An 18,322-nucleotide genomic window follows, 5' to 3' on the forward strand; every position below is an offset into this window, starting at 1 on the left:
GCACTGCCTGCATGGAATCCTTGTCCATAAAGAGTGACTTAATAAGAGCGATGGACACCCACCCAGTGTCCTGTGTAACAATCACATGTGAGTTCTGTGTTCACTTCAGTTCCCAAATGTATGATGCAGTTTGGATCAGAACGGCAGTAAGCCTTCATCATCCCCCCTGCGCCATTTTCATGACCTGAAGTGGTCCAAGAGGGGGACTACTGGGGAAATGCTTTTTCACACATGCCCAGTCCCTATCCAAGTTGGGCACCCCACACGGCGGCACTAAGGAGAACCTGTCAGTCTCATGCTGCACAGGACAAAGGGAGGGGGACTTGGACCCAGCTTCTGCACTTCCTAGTGTGTAAATCCTGCCCCTGTTTTCTACATGCAGGCTTCCATTAAGCCACAGGGCTATGGAGCTGTTTCAGTTGGAACAGCAGCCTTGCTCCTTTGTGTGGCCTTTGTGTTTTTTTGGGGGGGAAATAGTGGCTTTGGAGACTGCTGTTATTTGTAGGGCTGTTGAAAAAAAATTGGGAATGTTTGGCTTCGGCAAAATTTGGCCCTTTTAAATTTGGGCCGTGCCGAAATCCGAACTCCCCCGCTTCGGATCCCCGAAATTCGGGCGAGATCCAGAGTTTGGGAGAAAATTTGGGCCCCCCGTGGGCCTTCACGGGGCTTCCATGAAGGCGCGTGGGGGGGGGGCTCTTTAAACAGATCTGCGCCTTTGGCGCAGGTCTGTTTAAAGGGCCCCCCGCGTGCCTTCCTGGAAGCCCTGTGAAGGCAGGGGGGGCAGAGGGGTTTAAAGACCCCCGCCCCTCTTCCCGGGAGTCCCGGAAAGGGGGGCGGTGGGTTGTCAAGCCCCTCTGTGCTGTCTGCGCAGGCAGCACAGAGGGTTTAAAGACCCCCCTCCTCTTCCCGGGAGTCCTGGGAAGGCGGGCGGTGGGTTGTCAAGCCCCTCTGTGCTGTCTGCGCAGGCAGCACAGAGGGTTTAAAGACCCCCCTCCTCTTCCCAGGAGTCCCGGGAAGGCGGGCGGTGGGTTGTCAAGCCCCTCTGCCCTGTCTGAGAAGAGGGGTTTAAAGACCCCCCTCCTCTTCCTGGGAGTTCCGGGAAGGTGGGCGGTGGGTTGTCAAGCCCCTCTGCGCTGTCTATGCAGGCAGCGCAGAGGGGTTTAAAGACCCCCCTCCTCTTCCCAGGAGTCCCAGGAAGAGGGGCGGGGGTCTTTAAACCCCTCTGCGCTGACTGAGCAGACAGCGCAGAGGGGCTTGACAACCCACCGCCCGCCTTCCCGCAGATCTCCCCCCCCCCGGCGCCTTCAGCGAAGCCTCCTGAAGGCGTGCGCAGGGGGGGGAAACAGATCTGTGTCTCCCGGCCGGGAGGCTCACATCTGTTTAAAGGGCCCCCTGCCCGGCTTCAGGGAAGCCCCCTGAAGCGTGCGGGCGGGCATGGAGGAGATTTGTGCCTCCCAGCCGGGAGGCACATATCTGTTTAAAGGGCCCCCCGCCCGGCTTCAGGGAAGCACCCTGAAGGCGCGCGGGGGGCTCTTTAATCAGATTTGTGCCTCCCAGCTGGGAGGCTCATATCTGTTTAAAGGGCCCCCCGCCCGGCTTCAGGGAAGCACCCTGAAGGCGCACGGGGGGCTCTTTAAACAGATTTGTGCCTCACGGCCGGGAGGCTCAGATCTGTTTAAAAGGCCCCCCACTCGGCTTCAGGGGAGCCCCTTGAAGGCGCGCGGGGGGGAACCCTGAATCTGCTGAATTTATTTGCCGAACCCCCGAAGTCGGCGAATTCAGCTCCCCCATTTCCCGCCTTTTTTGAGTTCGGTTCGTCTTGAACCGAAAAACAGCCGAATCAGGGGAAATTCAGCTGATTTTCAGTTCGGGACGAACCAAATCGACAGCCCTAGTTATTTGGGCTGCCAGAACTCAGACACTGCCAGGAAAACTCAAACACATTTGCTTCTTGCATAGGATGCTTCCCTCTTCATCACTGAGCTATGACATTAGTTGAGCTGTAAGTGATTCCAAGCTGTGGGGTGTGTCGGAGTTATGTAATAAGCAAGTGACCTTATTACGACATTTAGATAATCACTGTAGATTGGTTAATGTCTTCAACACATGGCTACTATAAGGACACTGAGAGAAACATGTGATATTTTGTTTTATTTTATTTATATTGTTTATAGTCTGCCTTTCTCATGGCGCTCAAGGCGGATTACACAGAGTGAGTCAATACAATCAACAGGATAAGATATTAAATAAACAATGAAGTAATATTTGGGTTGTGGAACCAACCAGAAATTTAAAAATGAGTACTGAGACAAAGCACAAGTGTTAACATGACACATTAAATTATGCAAAATTACATACTAGAATCCAATTTACAGCAAACTATACACAGTAGTACAAACAACAGTCTTTAATAATTGCTCCAAGTAACTTTGTGAAGCATTTGTACAGTGCAACCCTATTGCCTGTGTAGAAAAGCCCTCTTGAATAATTCAGTTTTACATAGTTTGTGGAAAGCCAGGATAGTGGGAACCTCCCTGACCTCCTCAGGCCTGCCCTTCCACAAAGTAGGGGCCACAATGGTGAAGGCCCGTGTATGGGCAGTTGTTGATTTTGCCCATTTGCAGGTTGGCACCTGCAGAAGACCTTGCTCAGATGAGCGAAGCTTACACGGCAGAGCATAGGGGAGAGATGGTCATGCAGATGAGGGCCCAAGGCCGTGAAGGGCTTTTGTATGCGATAGCCAATACTTTAAACTGAGCCTGGTAACTGATGGGAAGCCAGTGAAGTGACTGCAGAATCGAAGTGATATGCATTCCTTTCATCTAAATCACAATAATAGCAGAGCGGTGGCATTACACACTAACTGGAGTTTCTTAATTGATTTTGGAGGGAGACCAGCGCACAGTGCATTAGAGCAATGTATGTGGCGACACAGCTGCTAAGTATCCTATGAGAATTGCTGCCATTATTATTGTTGCCTCTTTCTCTACTGCTATAATGGTGCTTTTGGATTTGCTACTGGGAGAGCTTAGGATACCAACTACCTATGCTGGTATAAAATGCAGAAAAGTAGCAGTCATCTGTAGAATTTCCCAAGCTGTGATGGTTCTTTCCCAAACCAAAATATCCTCAGATCCTAAACATGAGATAACTATTTCAATAAGTTTAAATATGACATAGCTGTGTGATTCCCCTCCCTCCCTTGTTTTCTTTCCACTTATCAAATTTTCTATAAACAAGGATCACTTTAACATGGTACAGTGATTTGTTATAATTGACTAATGACATTTATTTATATTACAAACAATCATCTAGAAAAAAAGGTTTCTTCTAGCATTTTAAGAGCCTTCACGTGTATTTTTAGAAAGTTTAATCTTGTCAACTTGCTATCATAGGCCTGATGAAATCTCTTAGACCTCTTGGGAAAATATTATGCATAAAGACAGTGTTATTTCTTTTTAAAACTAAATTAATCACTAGACATTTTTTATTATCTTTTCTTTGCTTGGAGAATCTCATTTAATTGAAAAGCCCAGAATCTGGACAAATTAATCACAGGTGTAATCAGCAATAAGCTAGGACTTCATTTTAATAGTTATTTGAACCTTATGCGTTCCTGCTACATACATCATTTGAAGATTTATGCTTGTGGCCTCTAAAGAGGAAATAGTAATGGCCTGATCCTTAGAATTCAGGACGATAACAAACATTTGCATAACGTCAAAGCAAACAGACCATCTAAAAGAAATGAAAGCAATTTTACTCATTTGAAGAGCAAACTCCCACCAGCTCTGATGTGGCCAACATTTTACAAGACAAGGGAAAGGAAGCCTTGCCTGCTTAGCTGTGCATCCTTATATTTCCATGGGAGAAAAATCCAGCTATTTCTGAGTTGTACCCATGGATGTTATTGTGACTGCCTTGTTAAAGTTAAATATATGTGTAAGTGGATTGGTAAACTAAAGGGGAAAGAAATTATAAAAAGAAAGAAAGGAGAAAGTGTATAAATTGGTTTTTATGCAGATGTATATATAGTAAAGAAATAACAGTACCATGAGGCTACCAAGTATATAGAAGATCCTAAATAACATTTTTTATAATGTCAGGTGTATACGTAGTAGCACTACAAATAAGGGAAGAGAAATAATTGATAATGTTGAACTCTGCCCTGTATTGTAATCACACATCTCTAGATATAATATTTTTTCAGGTCTCAAAATGCAATGTCATCTGCCTTTCTTAATGCAATTCACTGCAGCCAGAGAAATATAGACAGGGTTGTTGATTTTTATGAAGATACATTTTCTATAAAATAATATGACTAAAATCAGTGTGTTATTTTACTGATTTTACAAATTAAATTGCATTAATTTAACAATACCTTTAGCAGTTATGCAGAAATCAACTATATAACTCTAGGTACCTTTCAATCCTCAAATATTCCCTTTACAGACATGCAGGCGTTTTATCTTAGATTGCAGAACATCCAATCCAACCACAAAAAAAGGAAATTAGCAATTAAAAAGTGACTAGATATTTGTCTGAGGCAGATTACGTTGAGCCACCTATCCATAAGTGTAATCCATAACCAATTTGCAGTATATGAAGTACTAAACAGACTTTTATCACAAAACTGTAACTGCCAGGAGCAAAAGAAGCAAAGTAACAGAGTCAGATGCAGAAAAAAATAAAACAGAAGGTAGGGCGGGGAAGCAGTAAAATAGCTTACATTATACTAATCAAGTAGCAATACTGAATGTTTATGTCAGTGGAATGGAAAATCTATTGTTTTCCGTTAATTTTATAGGGATTACAAAGAGTACGTAAGTGTTGGTTTTTTATTGACTAGATAGTATATATTCACCTCTTGGTTGGAATTTGTGTTAGGACAGCAAAAAGGCAAAAAAACATTCCCAGCTGATATGCAGACCGAACTGCTGTAGTTTAGAAATAACATTTTAAATTAGACTGGAAAGGATCATATCCCTGACAATAATAATACCCTTTTGATGTTATAAAGTAGATGAGGATAATTAATAGGTTATGCTAAATGCAGCAATCCACTGAAGAAATCGGAGTGATTCTATTTCTTTTTATTAAACTACTACTATTTTATAATCATCTGATAAGAGGAAGTTTGCAGCCCCTTCCAAAGCAACTGGTGCTATATATTTTTCAGGGATATGATGGTAAAACACAGATGACGCTTCTTCAGTCTGTGGCTATGGCTTGGACCCTGCCTAGATTTCTGCATGCACAAGGAGGGGGGCAATTTTTCTGCTCCCCCCAGGGGAAACCTCTGATTCTCCCAAAGCTGTTCCTAGGGATTTCCCATCTTCCAGGAGAAGCATGGCAGCATTTTGGGCTCCCATGGGAGGGAGAAATCAGAGAAAAATTACACACACACCTTCATATCTGTGGAAATCTAGGCAGGAGCCAACTCTATGTCTGCCATGCCCCAAGGCTGCAACTTGTAACTCATTTGGGAATTGTCTCAGAACTTTTATAAAAAATCAATGAACCTATTTATTATTGCATTATAGCATTCCAGTATTAACAGCATAACCACTAAAACCAGAGTAAATTGTATTTTTAAGGGCAATTGATTGGGATTTTATTCTTCTCCTGCAGACAGCAATCATTAAAAAAAATGGTCAGGTCCAAAGCATATAAACTGAGGATCTGTCTTACTGTACTTTGTAAAGTACTGATTATCTAGAAATGTATTCAGTGCCTGTACATTGCTGTCATCACTCTAATAAAATCAAAACAGTTTAATAAAAGCCGTTTTAGCCCTCTTTGATTTTAATAAGGCTAAATTGCCTTATCACACATTCCTATAGATTTATCTGCAATTTCCAACTGTCAATAAAATTGGTCTGAAGAATGAATAACTTACAAACAGGTGCCAAACACCTACAGTTTGTTCACAAACAAGAATCTAACCTAGAATGTAGTTTTTTACTGACAAAAGCATAAGCTAACATTGTTCTGTTAGTAGTAGTTACGAACTCTGCTGTGCAGGTTAGTAAAGGGCCAAAGGACTAAAGTGTGAATGTTTATCATCAATTTTAAGTGCAACCCTGCACAAGTGGTCTAAACCCCCACCCCCAAAAAATTAGAGCTACTAATAGATACAGGGATTGCCATGCAAAACAAAGTTGGATTTTGATCTCGGTGGACAGAATTATGAAAACATCACTGATTATAAAAGAAAAAAGATCTTCCAAGTCATGCAATTAAAATTTCATTGGGTGAGATTTTTCCATATTTGGCAATACAAAAGCTTTGATAGACTGTTCTGTTATCTCAGAAAATGAAGTGAAGCTTAAAGAAGAAACAAACTGGCTTAAACAATCTGAAGTGCAATTCTATGCATTGTCTACTCAGACGTAAGACACATTTTATTCAATGGGGTTTAGTCCCAGTGAAGTGTTCTTAGGATCACAGTCAAGTGTTCTAGTTTTGTTGCCGTTATTATAATATAAATATCCCAGTTCCCTGAGAAATAGTTTAATAGTTTGCATGAATTCAATCCGTTAAGTGATGATAAAAAATCCCCCATTCATATAAATCCTGTTTCATTTTCATCAGATTTTAAATTACACAGGTCTTGTTACTTTAGCAGTTAATCACAGTTTATTGCAACAAATGTAACTACTAGTTATTAAAATGCACACTACACAAGGATCAATCTAACTGAACAACAAAATACTCTAATACTCAGCAAAGCTATTACATGAGTTTTTTTTAAGAGACTCAGAAATGGATCCCAAATTTAGGAGATTTTTAAATTACATTTGATGTTTCTTAAACATATACCCTAAGGCATCAACTGAATTATTACCAACATGAACATTTATCACATTTCTTGTATATTAGAAACAATACCAATACAACTAAATCAACAATATCTGAATGACAGTAAAATCAGAACTAGTTTTCCCTTCTTCCTATGCATATGCACTTGTAGTAATGTAAAGAAAGGAAAAGTTCAAAAGTATCCAAAATTGTGTCATTTAAATTCCCAATAATTACTTTCCCCCCTTACGGCTGTCCAGATTCTAATCCAGATACATATCCAAAATTGTTTAAATGATGTTAACACGAATATTCAGAAATGTCTTCCCTCAAAAAAGTCTTCCCTCAAAAATGCAAGTATAATCCACAGCACCGAACACTGAATTTAAAAAAACACTCAATTTTTTTCTGAGTTTCAAGTTTTTAAGCCTTGTGGACAGTTGGAATAGGAAAAAGGAAATTCACTAGGCAGTACAAAGGAAATCTTCTTGTCCTCTATTGTGGCTGTGGGGGTGTTGCCCAGTTCTAGTTATTGCTGTTCAGAAAGGAAATCAACGAGTATTATTTTTTTAAAAGAGTCTATTAAAAATATATTCCCTTTCTTACCTTAATAGTGCTCGCCATAATGGGATCTAGTTTATTGATTGCTAATAATTGTCAATAATAATTATTGCTTCACTCTGACCAGAAAGAAGTTTTTATGAAGTTATTTAGAGCGGATGAGATTGTGCTAACTCTGGGAAATGAAGTCAGCCAGTGACAGGAAGAGGTTTCTATTGGTCCTGGCTACTGCAGTTTGAAGAAACAGGATATTTGGGAGCTAAGAGATAAGAGGTCCTAAAACAATGTTGTTTTTCTTGCCGATATGCAGCTACATGATTTTTTTTTAATGTCAATTGGCTATGACAGTGTCGGCAGGTGTGATATGATGTGCAGTAAATATGGTCCGCCACACTGAAGCAGGATACAGATGTTGTATGAACCGGGCCAAAACTGATATTGGGCTCCCCAGGGAATTACAGATTTAGGGCCAAAGTTAGATTGGGAGTAAATTGTTGCAACCTTATTGACATCAATGAAAGGCAGCACGTCTACAACAGAGAAAATTTCCATTGACAATGCCTAGAGTAATTGGTTTCTAATCTCCCAGAACTGTTTGAATGTGCTTATTAGCAATACCCTGAGGCTCAGTACAGGACCTTTAAGAGGGAAGTGGGCACATTCATGGAGGATACGGCTATTCATGGCTACTAGTCAAAATGGCTACTAGTCATGATGCATACCTATTCTGTCCAGTATTAGAAGAGCATGCCTATTATATTAGGTGCTGTGGAACACAGGCAGGATGGTGCTGCTGCACTCGTCTTGTTTCTGGGCTTCCTAGAGGCCCCTGGTTGCCCCCTGTGTGAACAGACTGCTGGACTTGATGGGTCTTGGTCTGATCCAGAATGGCTTTTCTTATGTTCTTATGGGCCTTTTCAAGAGCCTGATTTAATACCTTTCCGTCAGCTATGCTCAGTAGGAGATTTCAGCATATACCTGTAGATTATGCCCCTGTAATTTTAATTCAGTTGTCAATTATACATATTTTATTTCACTGTGAATTTTATTGGGAGGTTAGAAATAAGCTGATTTTACCTGTGTTGTCTAGAAATTTTAGAAATGTTAGCCACTTGGATGATTTTATTGTTAAATTTTTATTAGAAGATAAAGATGCTTTTATCTCTTATTCAGTGGCAAAGTTCTGTTATGTAGCCAGTAAGATGTGGAGGTCCTCAGTTGGGGTTTTAAAATTGTAAATTTTGTACTGATATTTGCTGGTCAAATGACTGTAAATAAACAGAACTGATCTGAACTATGTTCTTTTGACCATCAAGCAAGTGTGAGCATGTGCTGAGGGAGAGAGACAGAGTGTGTTATACAGGGAAAACAGCACTTGCTTCATAGATCTGTAGTGAGTAATTCTGCAGTGTAGCTAGACAGCTTGGTTTTGTTGTACTGTGTGTGTAAAGTGCCTTCAAGTCACAGCCGACTTATGGCGACCCCTTTTGGGGTTTTCGTGGCAAGAGACTAACAGAGGTGGTTTGCCAGTGCCTTCCTCTGCACAGCAACCCTGGTATTCCTTGGTGGTCTCCCATCCAAATACTAACCAGGGCTGACCCTGCTTAGCTTCTGAGATCTGATGAGATCAGGCTAGCCTGGGCCATCCAGGTCAGGGGTGCAATAACAGCAATGGATCTTTCATCTCCAAGGTGTTACCATACTGACCTCCTGGAGGTACAGCTTCATGCTGGTTCTTCTCTCGCTCCAATAAAGGAAGATTTTGTCCAATAGAAGGCTCCTTCTGCTAATGGAATGGAATCCTTGGATCTCACCCTTTATGTATTTGGCTGGTACAGAAATAGTAATGCCAATTTTTAAGTTATCACAGAGTTGACACTTAAAGACATTTTCAAACTTTCATTTTCAGAATCATTCTCTAATGCTTTGCTCAACCTGCCTGGTCAGCTGAGGGGCCAAATGCTAAGGGCATTTCTGTCCTAAAATACTTTTTTTATATATACATTTTTTAATTGTTTTTTCATACATTCGATACAATCAATTAACATTACCTTTCAATCTTTTCTAATTCTCAATTAAGAGTAACATATGTATAAAAATTATGTTCCCCTGCTTTGACTTCCCCTCTTCCTTCTTCTATCTCTAACTTATCTTCGTAATCCTCATAGCAATTATTTTCTACTTCTTTATAAAAAAATTTTTTTGTAAAACCTTCTACAGTTATTAAAAAAGAAAGAAAAATAGAAACAAGAAAATTAACCTAGTCTAAGTTGTAACCTTTAACATTTTGCACATTAAGTTCATTTTTGCAATAAACAATCCACGCCTCCCACTCCTTAACCAATTCATCATTATCTTTTTGATTTATTAACTCAGTGAATTTTGCCATTTCTGCTAGTTCAAACATTTTATGAATCCAATCAGTTCTGTCCGGTATTTCAGACATTTTCCATTTAGCTGCGTATACCATTCTCGCAGCTGTGGTGGCATAGAGTAAAAAAGTCCGTTGTGTTATAATGTGGTCCGGTATAATGCTTAACAACATCATCTCTGGAGTTTTAGGGATGTTTTGTTGTAGAATTAACCTTAGCTCTGTCCTAAAATACTTGACCCTTGGGCATGCAATTTATAAAACACAATAGATAGTCAACAAATGGATCTCTCTTACAAACCGTTAGAATTAAAATAAACCATATTGCAAGCAAAAATAACAAATGCTATGTATGTTTCCAAAATTATCTTTCGTTAACATATTACTTGAAACATTGTCAAAAGACCTTGACTGGAGAGTTGCTGGTGGTTTTCCTGTCCAAAATATGACATTGAGTATTGTCACTTTAACTGCAATCCAGCAAAACAGTGATCCATGCTTAAATTCCTCTGAAATCAGTAAGATTTGTGTAAGTGTAAAGTTTGCATTGCAGCTTACTTTAGCAATCTCATAAGACACGATAAAGTCACTCAGATCCACCACAACCAGAATGCTACCATTATACTAAGGTCTAGGACAGTGATATTCAGTGGCACAGCTAGGGTTGCCAGGTCCCTCTTCACCACAGGTGGGAGGTTTTGGGGGAGGAGCCTGAGGAGGGTGAGGTTTGGGGAGGGGAGGGACTTCAATGCCATTTTATCCAGGTGAGCTGATCTCTATCAGCTGGAGATCAGTTGTAATAGCAGGAGATCTCCAGCTAGTACCTGGAAGTTGGCAACCCTAGGCACAACCATATGCTTTTTAATGTTATAAAGTTTAATTTGATATACAAATATGCTACTAGCTCTGTTTTGACTTTTATTAAAGTGTCTCTGCCAAATAACATACTTTCTTTTCTTTATTTTTTCCTAGCTCTCAGATGTCAAAAAATAAAGTACATAGGTCTAGCTAGCATAGGGCACAGAAGTTTGCAGCTTTCTCTCTCAAATATGGTGTATATTCACAATTTTGCTGGCAAAAAACTCAGGCATTTATATTTTTAAATTTCACAAATATACTAAACATTACAATTTTAAATGCCAACTAAGTTATAAATAATGCATTTTATGTTGATAAAACAATAAGAAAAGTTTACGTTGATAGGGAAATACTGAACATACCTCAATTTCCCCCAAAATTTCAGCCACCCACCAATATTTTACATTTTACATCTCTAATCTAGCATGGAGTTGTAATCATTATCTGTTTTAACCAATTTCTCTCTCTTTCTATCCTAGGAAATGATATTCTGGCTTCTCTTTTACAGAGCGATCGGGGGGGGGGGCGGACGCAAATGTCCTTAGGAGTTGGCATGACCCCTGTGCCTGTGTTAGTGTCACTTGCACTAGCTAAAATGACACTCACATCAGCGCAGGGCCACTTAAGCTGGCACCAGGGAGCAGCGCAGCGTATCTCTGCAACCAGGGAGCAGCGGCAGTGTATCACTGCAACAAGGGCTCACGCCAGCACCAAAGGGGAATTCCCGGGGTCGGGGCTGTCTTTAGTTAGCTCCCTAAGTCCTTTTGCCATTGGAACACCTCCTTTGGCAGGCATGAACTTGTTCCTGCAAAAATCATCATGTAGCCCCATGAAACGCTATGGAACAGTTTCACAGGGCTTGCAGGGATGTATTTTATTATACCTACTGGGCCGCTGCAAGCTGCTCAGGAGGCAGCATGCTTGCACCGTCCCTGGGCGCTTCTTAATTATCCCTCCCCCCCAACCAGAATTGCTCTGTTAATAGTTATCTTCAGATACAAATAATTTCCTCTAGCTATAGTCCTCAAACCTACCTGCCATGGGGGCGGGGGGGAGAACACTAGACCCAGCAATGTTATTCCAACACCATTCTTTCCTGGTAATACAAAATCTTCTGGCCTATTCCAATCTAGTTTCTGGCTCTGCTTTGGGAATGAACTGCTACTACATATCTGTGGTTCACAATGCAACATTTTTTCTTCCTTTGGGAATTAAACGTGAATTTGCATTTCATAAATGTGCATATTATTTGAAACAGTATAAATTATGCATTAACTTTAAAATAGTACATATTATCATTGTAAAGATATTATGTAGTCATGGGATGTATGCCTTCAAAGTATCACATGTAACAGCAATTAGGGGTATTCTAAAAAGCAAATCTCATGCTTAAATCCAAGTAATTTCCCAAGGATGTGGAGACACCTAGGCACTGTTTAGTTTCTAGAAAGCATATTTTTTTTAAAGAGAATTTGAAGTCTTTGGAAAAATATATTCGGGTGTTGGTGGTATTCGTTTTTTGTTATTGTTGTTTGCCAAAAAATTGCACGTACTTTGAAAGCTTAGAAACAATATCTTGTTTATGAAGTTTGTCTCTCATCTAAAATAAAATCAGACATTCCACTGAGCCTTTCATGTAATCTGTCAAGGAAACAATTATCAACCCTGAGTGATAATTATATTAAGGTTTCTCCAAACATTTCTATAAGACTTCCTCTTTTTAATTGAAGATAGTTAATTTACTCCACAAAGAACAACCTGTTAGTGGCAGTACGTGAATGGCTGACCTCAAAAGGGAAGCCATTTTAGTCTTTTGTAGCACAACCAAACAGAAGTGAAATGGCAACACATAAGACAAACAAAATGGAAAATCATTTCACTTATTGTGAAGTTTCTTTCTCAGTGGTCCTAGGGTGAGGTAGTCACAACCAATGTGAAGAGGCAGGCAGGATCTTTAATCTTTTGTCAACTGCTATTGGAATGGACTTCTCTCTCATTCTCCCAGACCAGTCCAGAAGCTGTGTAACTCCCAAAACTATAAACATACAAACTCCCACCGCCAACAATTAAAAAGAAACAGTAGAGGAACAGGAGTCCATGCTTCAAGACTCTCCCTCTGGGTCTCTGACAGTAGGGAGGGACTGACTACCCCACCCTAGGGCCACAAAGAAAGGATCTTTACAGCAAGTGAACAAACTTTCCTTTCTCCAATGGTCCATGGTGGGACAGTCAGATCCAATGGGACATACAAAAGCAGTGTACCCCAAGTCAGGCCACTTGAACTGTAACCTGTCAGGTTTTGCTGGAGGACTCTCCTCCTTGTCAGTGTGATAATGCCAGATGAAAGTAGGCACCAACTTCCATGTAGCTGTCTGGGCAGACCACCTCTAAGGAAGGGAAAGTCCTGTATGCAGTAGAAGTAGCCATCCCTCTAAGGCACTGGTTCCCAACCAGGGGTCCATGGACCCCCAGGGGTCCGCGAGAACTAAATTAAGGTCTGCGAAACAAAGTTATAAACCTATAATAAATTAATATTTTCAATTAAAAGTTCTCTATTATAAAATACATATATTCAAATATAATTCTAAGTTTAATGTTCAACTAACAGTTATGATTAAAGTTTATTTTCAAATTCCCGGAATTTTTATTTTGAACCTTGGGGTCCCTGCACCGAACAAAAAAGCCCTAGTGGTCCCTGGTCAAAAAAAGGTTGGGAACCACTGCTCTAAGGGAATGAGACGTAACCCCCACTAGTGTGTCCAAACCTGTAGCTTTATATGTCAGGTTGATTCAGCCTTGGAGCCATCTTACCAGGGCAGATACTGAAATCCTGGAGCCCAAATTGGTTGCAGTTCTAAGGATACATGTTAAAAAGGGCATATGCAGTAGCATTAGTGTCTCAGTAGAGACTCTGAATATTTGATCTGAATGAATATGTTCTTTTAAAAAGCTTATTACCTTAACAGTTCAGGTCCCAAGGTGCTGCTGCTATACAGTTTTGCCTTTAAAATAGTTTGGTAGCGTGATTTGGTTGCTTTCAGAAACATGATGATATGACTGGCTATGTACCAGTTCTGTTTCTGGAGCTCTAAAATGTTTGCTTACTGGTTCTACTCAGGCATAAGGTGTTACTAATGTTCCCAAGGGCAGTTGGCTAACTATGAAATCCAAACCCTTACTCTCCTTTTATTTAGACCATGCTTGTTATACAAATTGAGACAGTCTGGAAAGCTGTTGTATAGTAGTTAAAGATAACCTCAGAGTTGCTGATTTAAAAATAAATAAATAAATGAGCTCTCCCACCTGACAGCTAAAACAGTGGATTGTAATTTTGAAAGACTAACAGCCCATTCCTGAAATGATGGCGTAGGGAAACGGTGGGGAAGAGGTGCCGCTGCGCCTCTTCCTAAGCCATTTCGCCTACACCGTTAAACAAAACCAAAAAAAAAGCTTTTTTGCGGCTTTTTTTGTTTAACTGGGGTTTCTCGCTCCATTGAAAACAGTGAGATAGCAGACGCAGCAACACTGTTCCGGCCGCCGGTGCAAGTGGCCGAAAGGGGATAGGAAGACGACTAGCAGCAGGCTTCTCCCCCCGGCCCACCCCCAGAATGCCCCCCTGCACCGGTGCAGCCTCTCCACATTGTTGCCGGCGCCACGGAGAGGCCGCGCCAGCGGAGGGGAGAGGCACAGTCCCATAGCACTTGGCCGCCGCCAGGACTGGCCTCCCTCCCAGCGTGAATGTGTGTAACCACGTGATTACACGCATTTACGCTGCCGGCGAGGTCGCGCCTCCTCCTATGGAATTTCGGCCGGATTTTCAGGAATGGGCTGTAAATCATATAGAAGCCAAAATTCATCAATTGGCTCAGTCATTATTAAAACAACTTGGCTTCAGTTCAAGTGCTAAGGGAAAGGCTGCATGTAAACCGACATCTAATATACAAGAGAGAGAGAGATTAAAAAGGACAAGCATCAGCCAGTAGATGGGAGACCACAATACCAACTATTGCTTCAGCCTTGTAAAGTGTGCTTAACTGTGTGCAAATATAGAGGTCAGATGCTCCCCTGGAAGACTAAATGACAAGTTATGCAACAAGGGATTTTTCCAGCTCGAGTTTTTAATAATTTAATTCAAATTCCTTTGATGATAAAGCCCTGGGATTCAAAGTTATCGAAAGAGGCTGACAGACTCTCTATGAGACAATTGTCTGATGATCCTCAGCAAAATCTGATACAGTTGATTCATTCACCTGCTTGCCTCGATCTGGACTCAGAACATCTTTCATTTGAAAATACAATTGAGGAGGATCTGTTAAATTCCTTTTCAAGTCTCCCACCTACAGAACAAGTAAAGTTTACTACCAGACTGGATCACTTAATCCTCAAGATCTTGAGCATTAATAAAAATTACTTATCAACACAAGTATCAGCTGACTTCCTATGGAATAAATCCTTCTTGACCTGCACACCTAAGTTACTCTCGTCGCGGTCTCCCACTTTAGCTACAACAAATCATAGGAAATGAGAAAATAGATCTTGTAAATTCACAAGAAAGATCTTGATCTTAACTTACCTTGTAGCACTGTAGAGTACACGCAGAGTGATCAAACTGTGCCTGCTGTACCTCTTAAAAATGGTTGTATATTTTTGGATCCTGAGGGTATTCAATGAGACCTGACAATGAAAGCTTCTGTCTTGGAACCTTGTGGGGGGTGGTGGTGGTGGAGGAATAAGCTCTATCATTTTTGGATTTTTTTGCATAACCATGATATACTGTTTCTTGAGGAAACATGGATTCAGGATCATGACCCTCCTTTTATACAGGGGTACAGGACTTTTTCAGTGCCTGCGATTAAAACCCACTCAAAGGGACAGGAAAGTGGAGGTTTGATGGTTTTTATATAAGTCAATTTGAACGTAGAAATACAAGTCATTGATTTAATCAAAGTTTTTCATTTTGGAAACCTTATATGTATAAATGTGCATATTCCTTCTAAGTGTTCTACATCTCAAGAAAAAGGGAACCTCTGGGATTTATTGGTTGTTGTCACGAAATCTTTGCTTTTCGATATACTAACTCTCAATTTATTGTAGGTGGTGATTTTAATGCGAGAATAGGATCGGGTGTAATAGATGCAAGAGCAGGTATGAATGCTCAAATTGCCACCCATCCTTCTCTTTTGGATCGATCATCTAAGGATAAGGTTTTTAATAAGTCTGGCCTTACATTTTTGGATCTGGTCTCACAGAGTAATCTTCATATGCTACTCGGTACTAATCTAGATGTAACTGGTGGTACCTTCATTTATCTATCAACTTATTGGGCTAGCACAATAGATTATATAGCTGTTTCACCTGGACTACTAAATTATGTGGTCAAGTTTGAGGTCGTTGATTGTTTTTTAAGCGACCATTGTCCACTGAGCCTACTAATTAACATCAATGACGATATTTTACTGAAACCAGTCCCGGACCTTGTAGATCAGTGATTGCCAACCTTTTTTCACTAGCATACCCCTTTGGCAGCCTATTTCCATAAATTGTACCCCTCATATTACCAACATGTTTGTAATTAATATAGTTGCTGTTATTTCAAACACCTTTCCTTGCTATTATTCAGGGTTTTTTCGTGTATACCTAAATGTCCAGATTGGGAACCATTGTTGCTGATGACACTTTTCTGCACTTAAGGAGACTCAGATGGTCGGACCAACTAAACATCAAACTTACTCAAACATTTGCGAATCCAGAGATGGAGGTTCAGAGGATAGCTCTTTTCAAACCAGGCAATGATATTATCAAAATCTTTGAAGGTATCAACAACTCTCTTAAACCCTGGCTTATTAATAATAGGCCAATTACATCTATATCCTATGTTAATAATGAATGGTTTTATTTGGAGTGTAAGACGCTAAAAAAAGAAAAAATTATACAATGAGACAAGTAAGGCATAGTAAAAATGGGGCACAGATGAAGTATCTTTTGAATCTAAGGTCTTACTATAAGCAATTAATCAAACAGAAGAAAAGAGATCACACCAGATTTTTATGGAAAGAATTAGATCTAGCAGACTTGGGGAAAAATGAATCACACTTCTAGGAACTTGTCTCAAATGGTTTAAATTGTAAGTCTAGACCATTAGAAGCTCTTATATCAGCTAAAGATTGGGTTTCACATTTTAGCAAGATCTTTGGATCATACTTGGCCTCTCCTGCAGGGGTTACACCACAACCACAGAATACTGTTCTGGATTCTACTCAGGCACAAATCTGTATGTGGACCGCACAGAGGCCATGAAGAAAAACTGAGCTGTTACATTTCATTACCCAAGACAACTCCTTTCTGCTTTACCCACTAAGATACTTCCACAAAGGAAAATCCTACTCTGTCTCTGAAAGTTGTCCTGCTATACCTCTACATATCTGTGAAAATACCACAAAGGGTAGGGAAATAAATTAGGTTACCAATCTTAAGGTGGGGCCTGTAGTTCTCCTGGAATAACAATTCATCTCATACTACAGAGATCATTTGTCTTGCTCCCTTAATAGAGGCTTAATGGGATGCTACTTATCAGGTGAAAAGTTTCACCTGCCCATTTTCACACATTGTGTGTGTGTTAAGTGCCGTCAAGTCGCTTCCAACTCATGGCGACCCTATGAATGAAAGTCCTCCAAAATGTCCTATCTTTGACAGCCTTGCTCAGATCTTGCAAATTGAAGGCTGTGGCTTCCTTTATTGAGTCAATCCATCTCTTGTTGGGTCTTCTTCTTTTCCTGCTGCCCTCAACTTTTCCTAGCATGACTGTCTTTTCCTGTCTGTCTCTGTGACTCTATACTGTGTCACTGACCTCTATATCTGCACACAGTTAAGCATAATGTGTGGAAGCGTGACTCTTGTCACTCTTCCACACATTAAGCCTCTATTAAAGGGGCAGGGCATTTTTTTCTCTAGGTTGTTGGCAACGCTGTATTCACTGAGCTCCCTCCCCTCCCCAAACTCTGCATTCCTCAGGCGGTGCCCCAAATCTCCAGGCATGTCCCAAGCCAGTGTTGGCAATCTTAGTTTTGCTACAGAGTTGGCAACCCACCACTTTGTAAAACTGCATTATTTCATTTTTAGATAGACAGAGATGTTTTAAAGTACTTTTCCTTTCAATGAATATCCAAGGCAGTTCACATATAATTAAACGTTAACACTGTCTAACATTTCCTCTCTAAAGTTTACATATATGTGAAAACGAGGCAGCATCAATAATTAAAAAAATCTGGTTTAATCTATATTCTTCTATATTTTTTTTTCAGGTAAAGTAGCAATAATTCTCTCTTACATTCAGGTAGCTAACATTTTACAATGCTACTCCTGTGAATTATAACAAATACACATTCTCTTCAAATCATATAATGGAAGAAAGTAGATTGCATGTAGTTTAAGATGGAAATTGTATTAACTATGATTTTGTTCTATGAGCATAAGTGCAAATATGCATTTTAATCACTAGATGGTGCTCAGTGTTCTTCTAAAGTAAAAGCTTTAGTTAAGCTGAATACTTGAACAGTCAGCAGATATGATTTCTCCTTCTCACAGAGCACTTCTAGACATTGGCTGGCTTCATTTCTGAGAGTCAGCATAAGAACATAAGTAAAGCCCTGCTAGCTCAAACCAGTGGTTCATCTAGTCCAATATCCTCTTTCACACAGTGGCCAACCAGTTGCCCTTCAGGGCCACAAACAA

At 40.4% G+C, this 18,322-nt stretch overlaps 1 protein-coding gene across 5 annotated transcripts in view; it reads right to left on the reverse strand.

Annotated features, from left to right (window-relative positions):
• ERG (ETS transcription factor ERG) overlaps positions 1 to 18,322 on the reverse strand; it is a 91,871-nt gene that overhangs the window by 47,982 nt on the left and 25,567 nt on the right. The window contains exon 1 of one of the 5 annotated variants that reach the window (XM_056858543.1): positions 7,408 to 7,543. The exons of the other annotated variants lie outside the window; for them this stretch is intronic. Within the exon in view, the coding sequence (XP_056714521.1) occupies positions 7,408 to 7,425 (18 nt within the window). The 5' untranslated portion in view covers positions 7,426 to 7,543. Of the gene's footprint in view, positions 1 to 7,407; positions 7,544 to 18,322 lie in introns of those variants that run through there. 5 annotated transcript variants of the gene reach the window in all.

The sequence above is a fragment of the Euleptes europaea genome, chromosome 12, assembly GCF_029931775.1.
Source record: "Euleptes europaea isolate rEulEur1 chromosome 12, rEulEur1.hap1, whole genome shotgun sequence".
Classification (NCBI taxonomy): Eukaryota; Metazoa; Chordata; class Lepidosauria; order Squamata; family Sphaerodactylidae; genus Euleptes; species Euleptes europaea.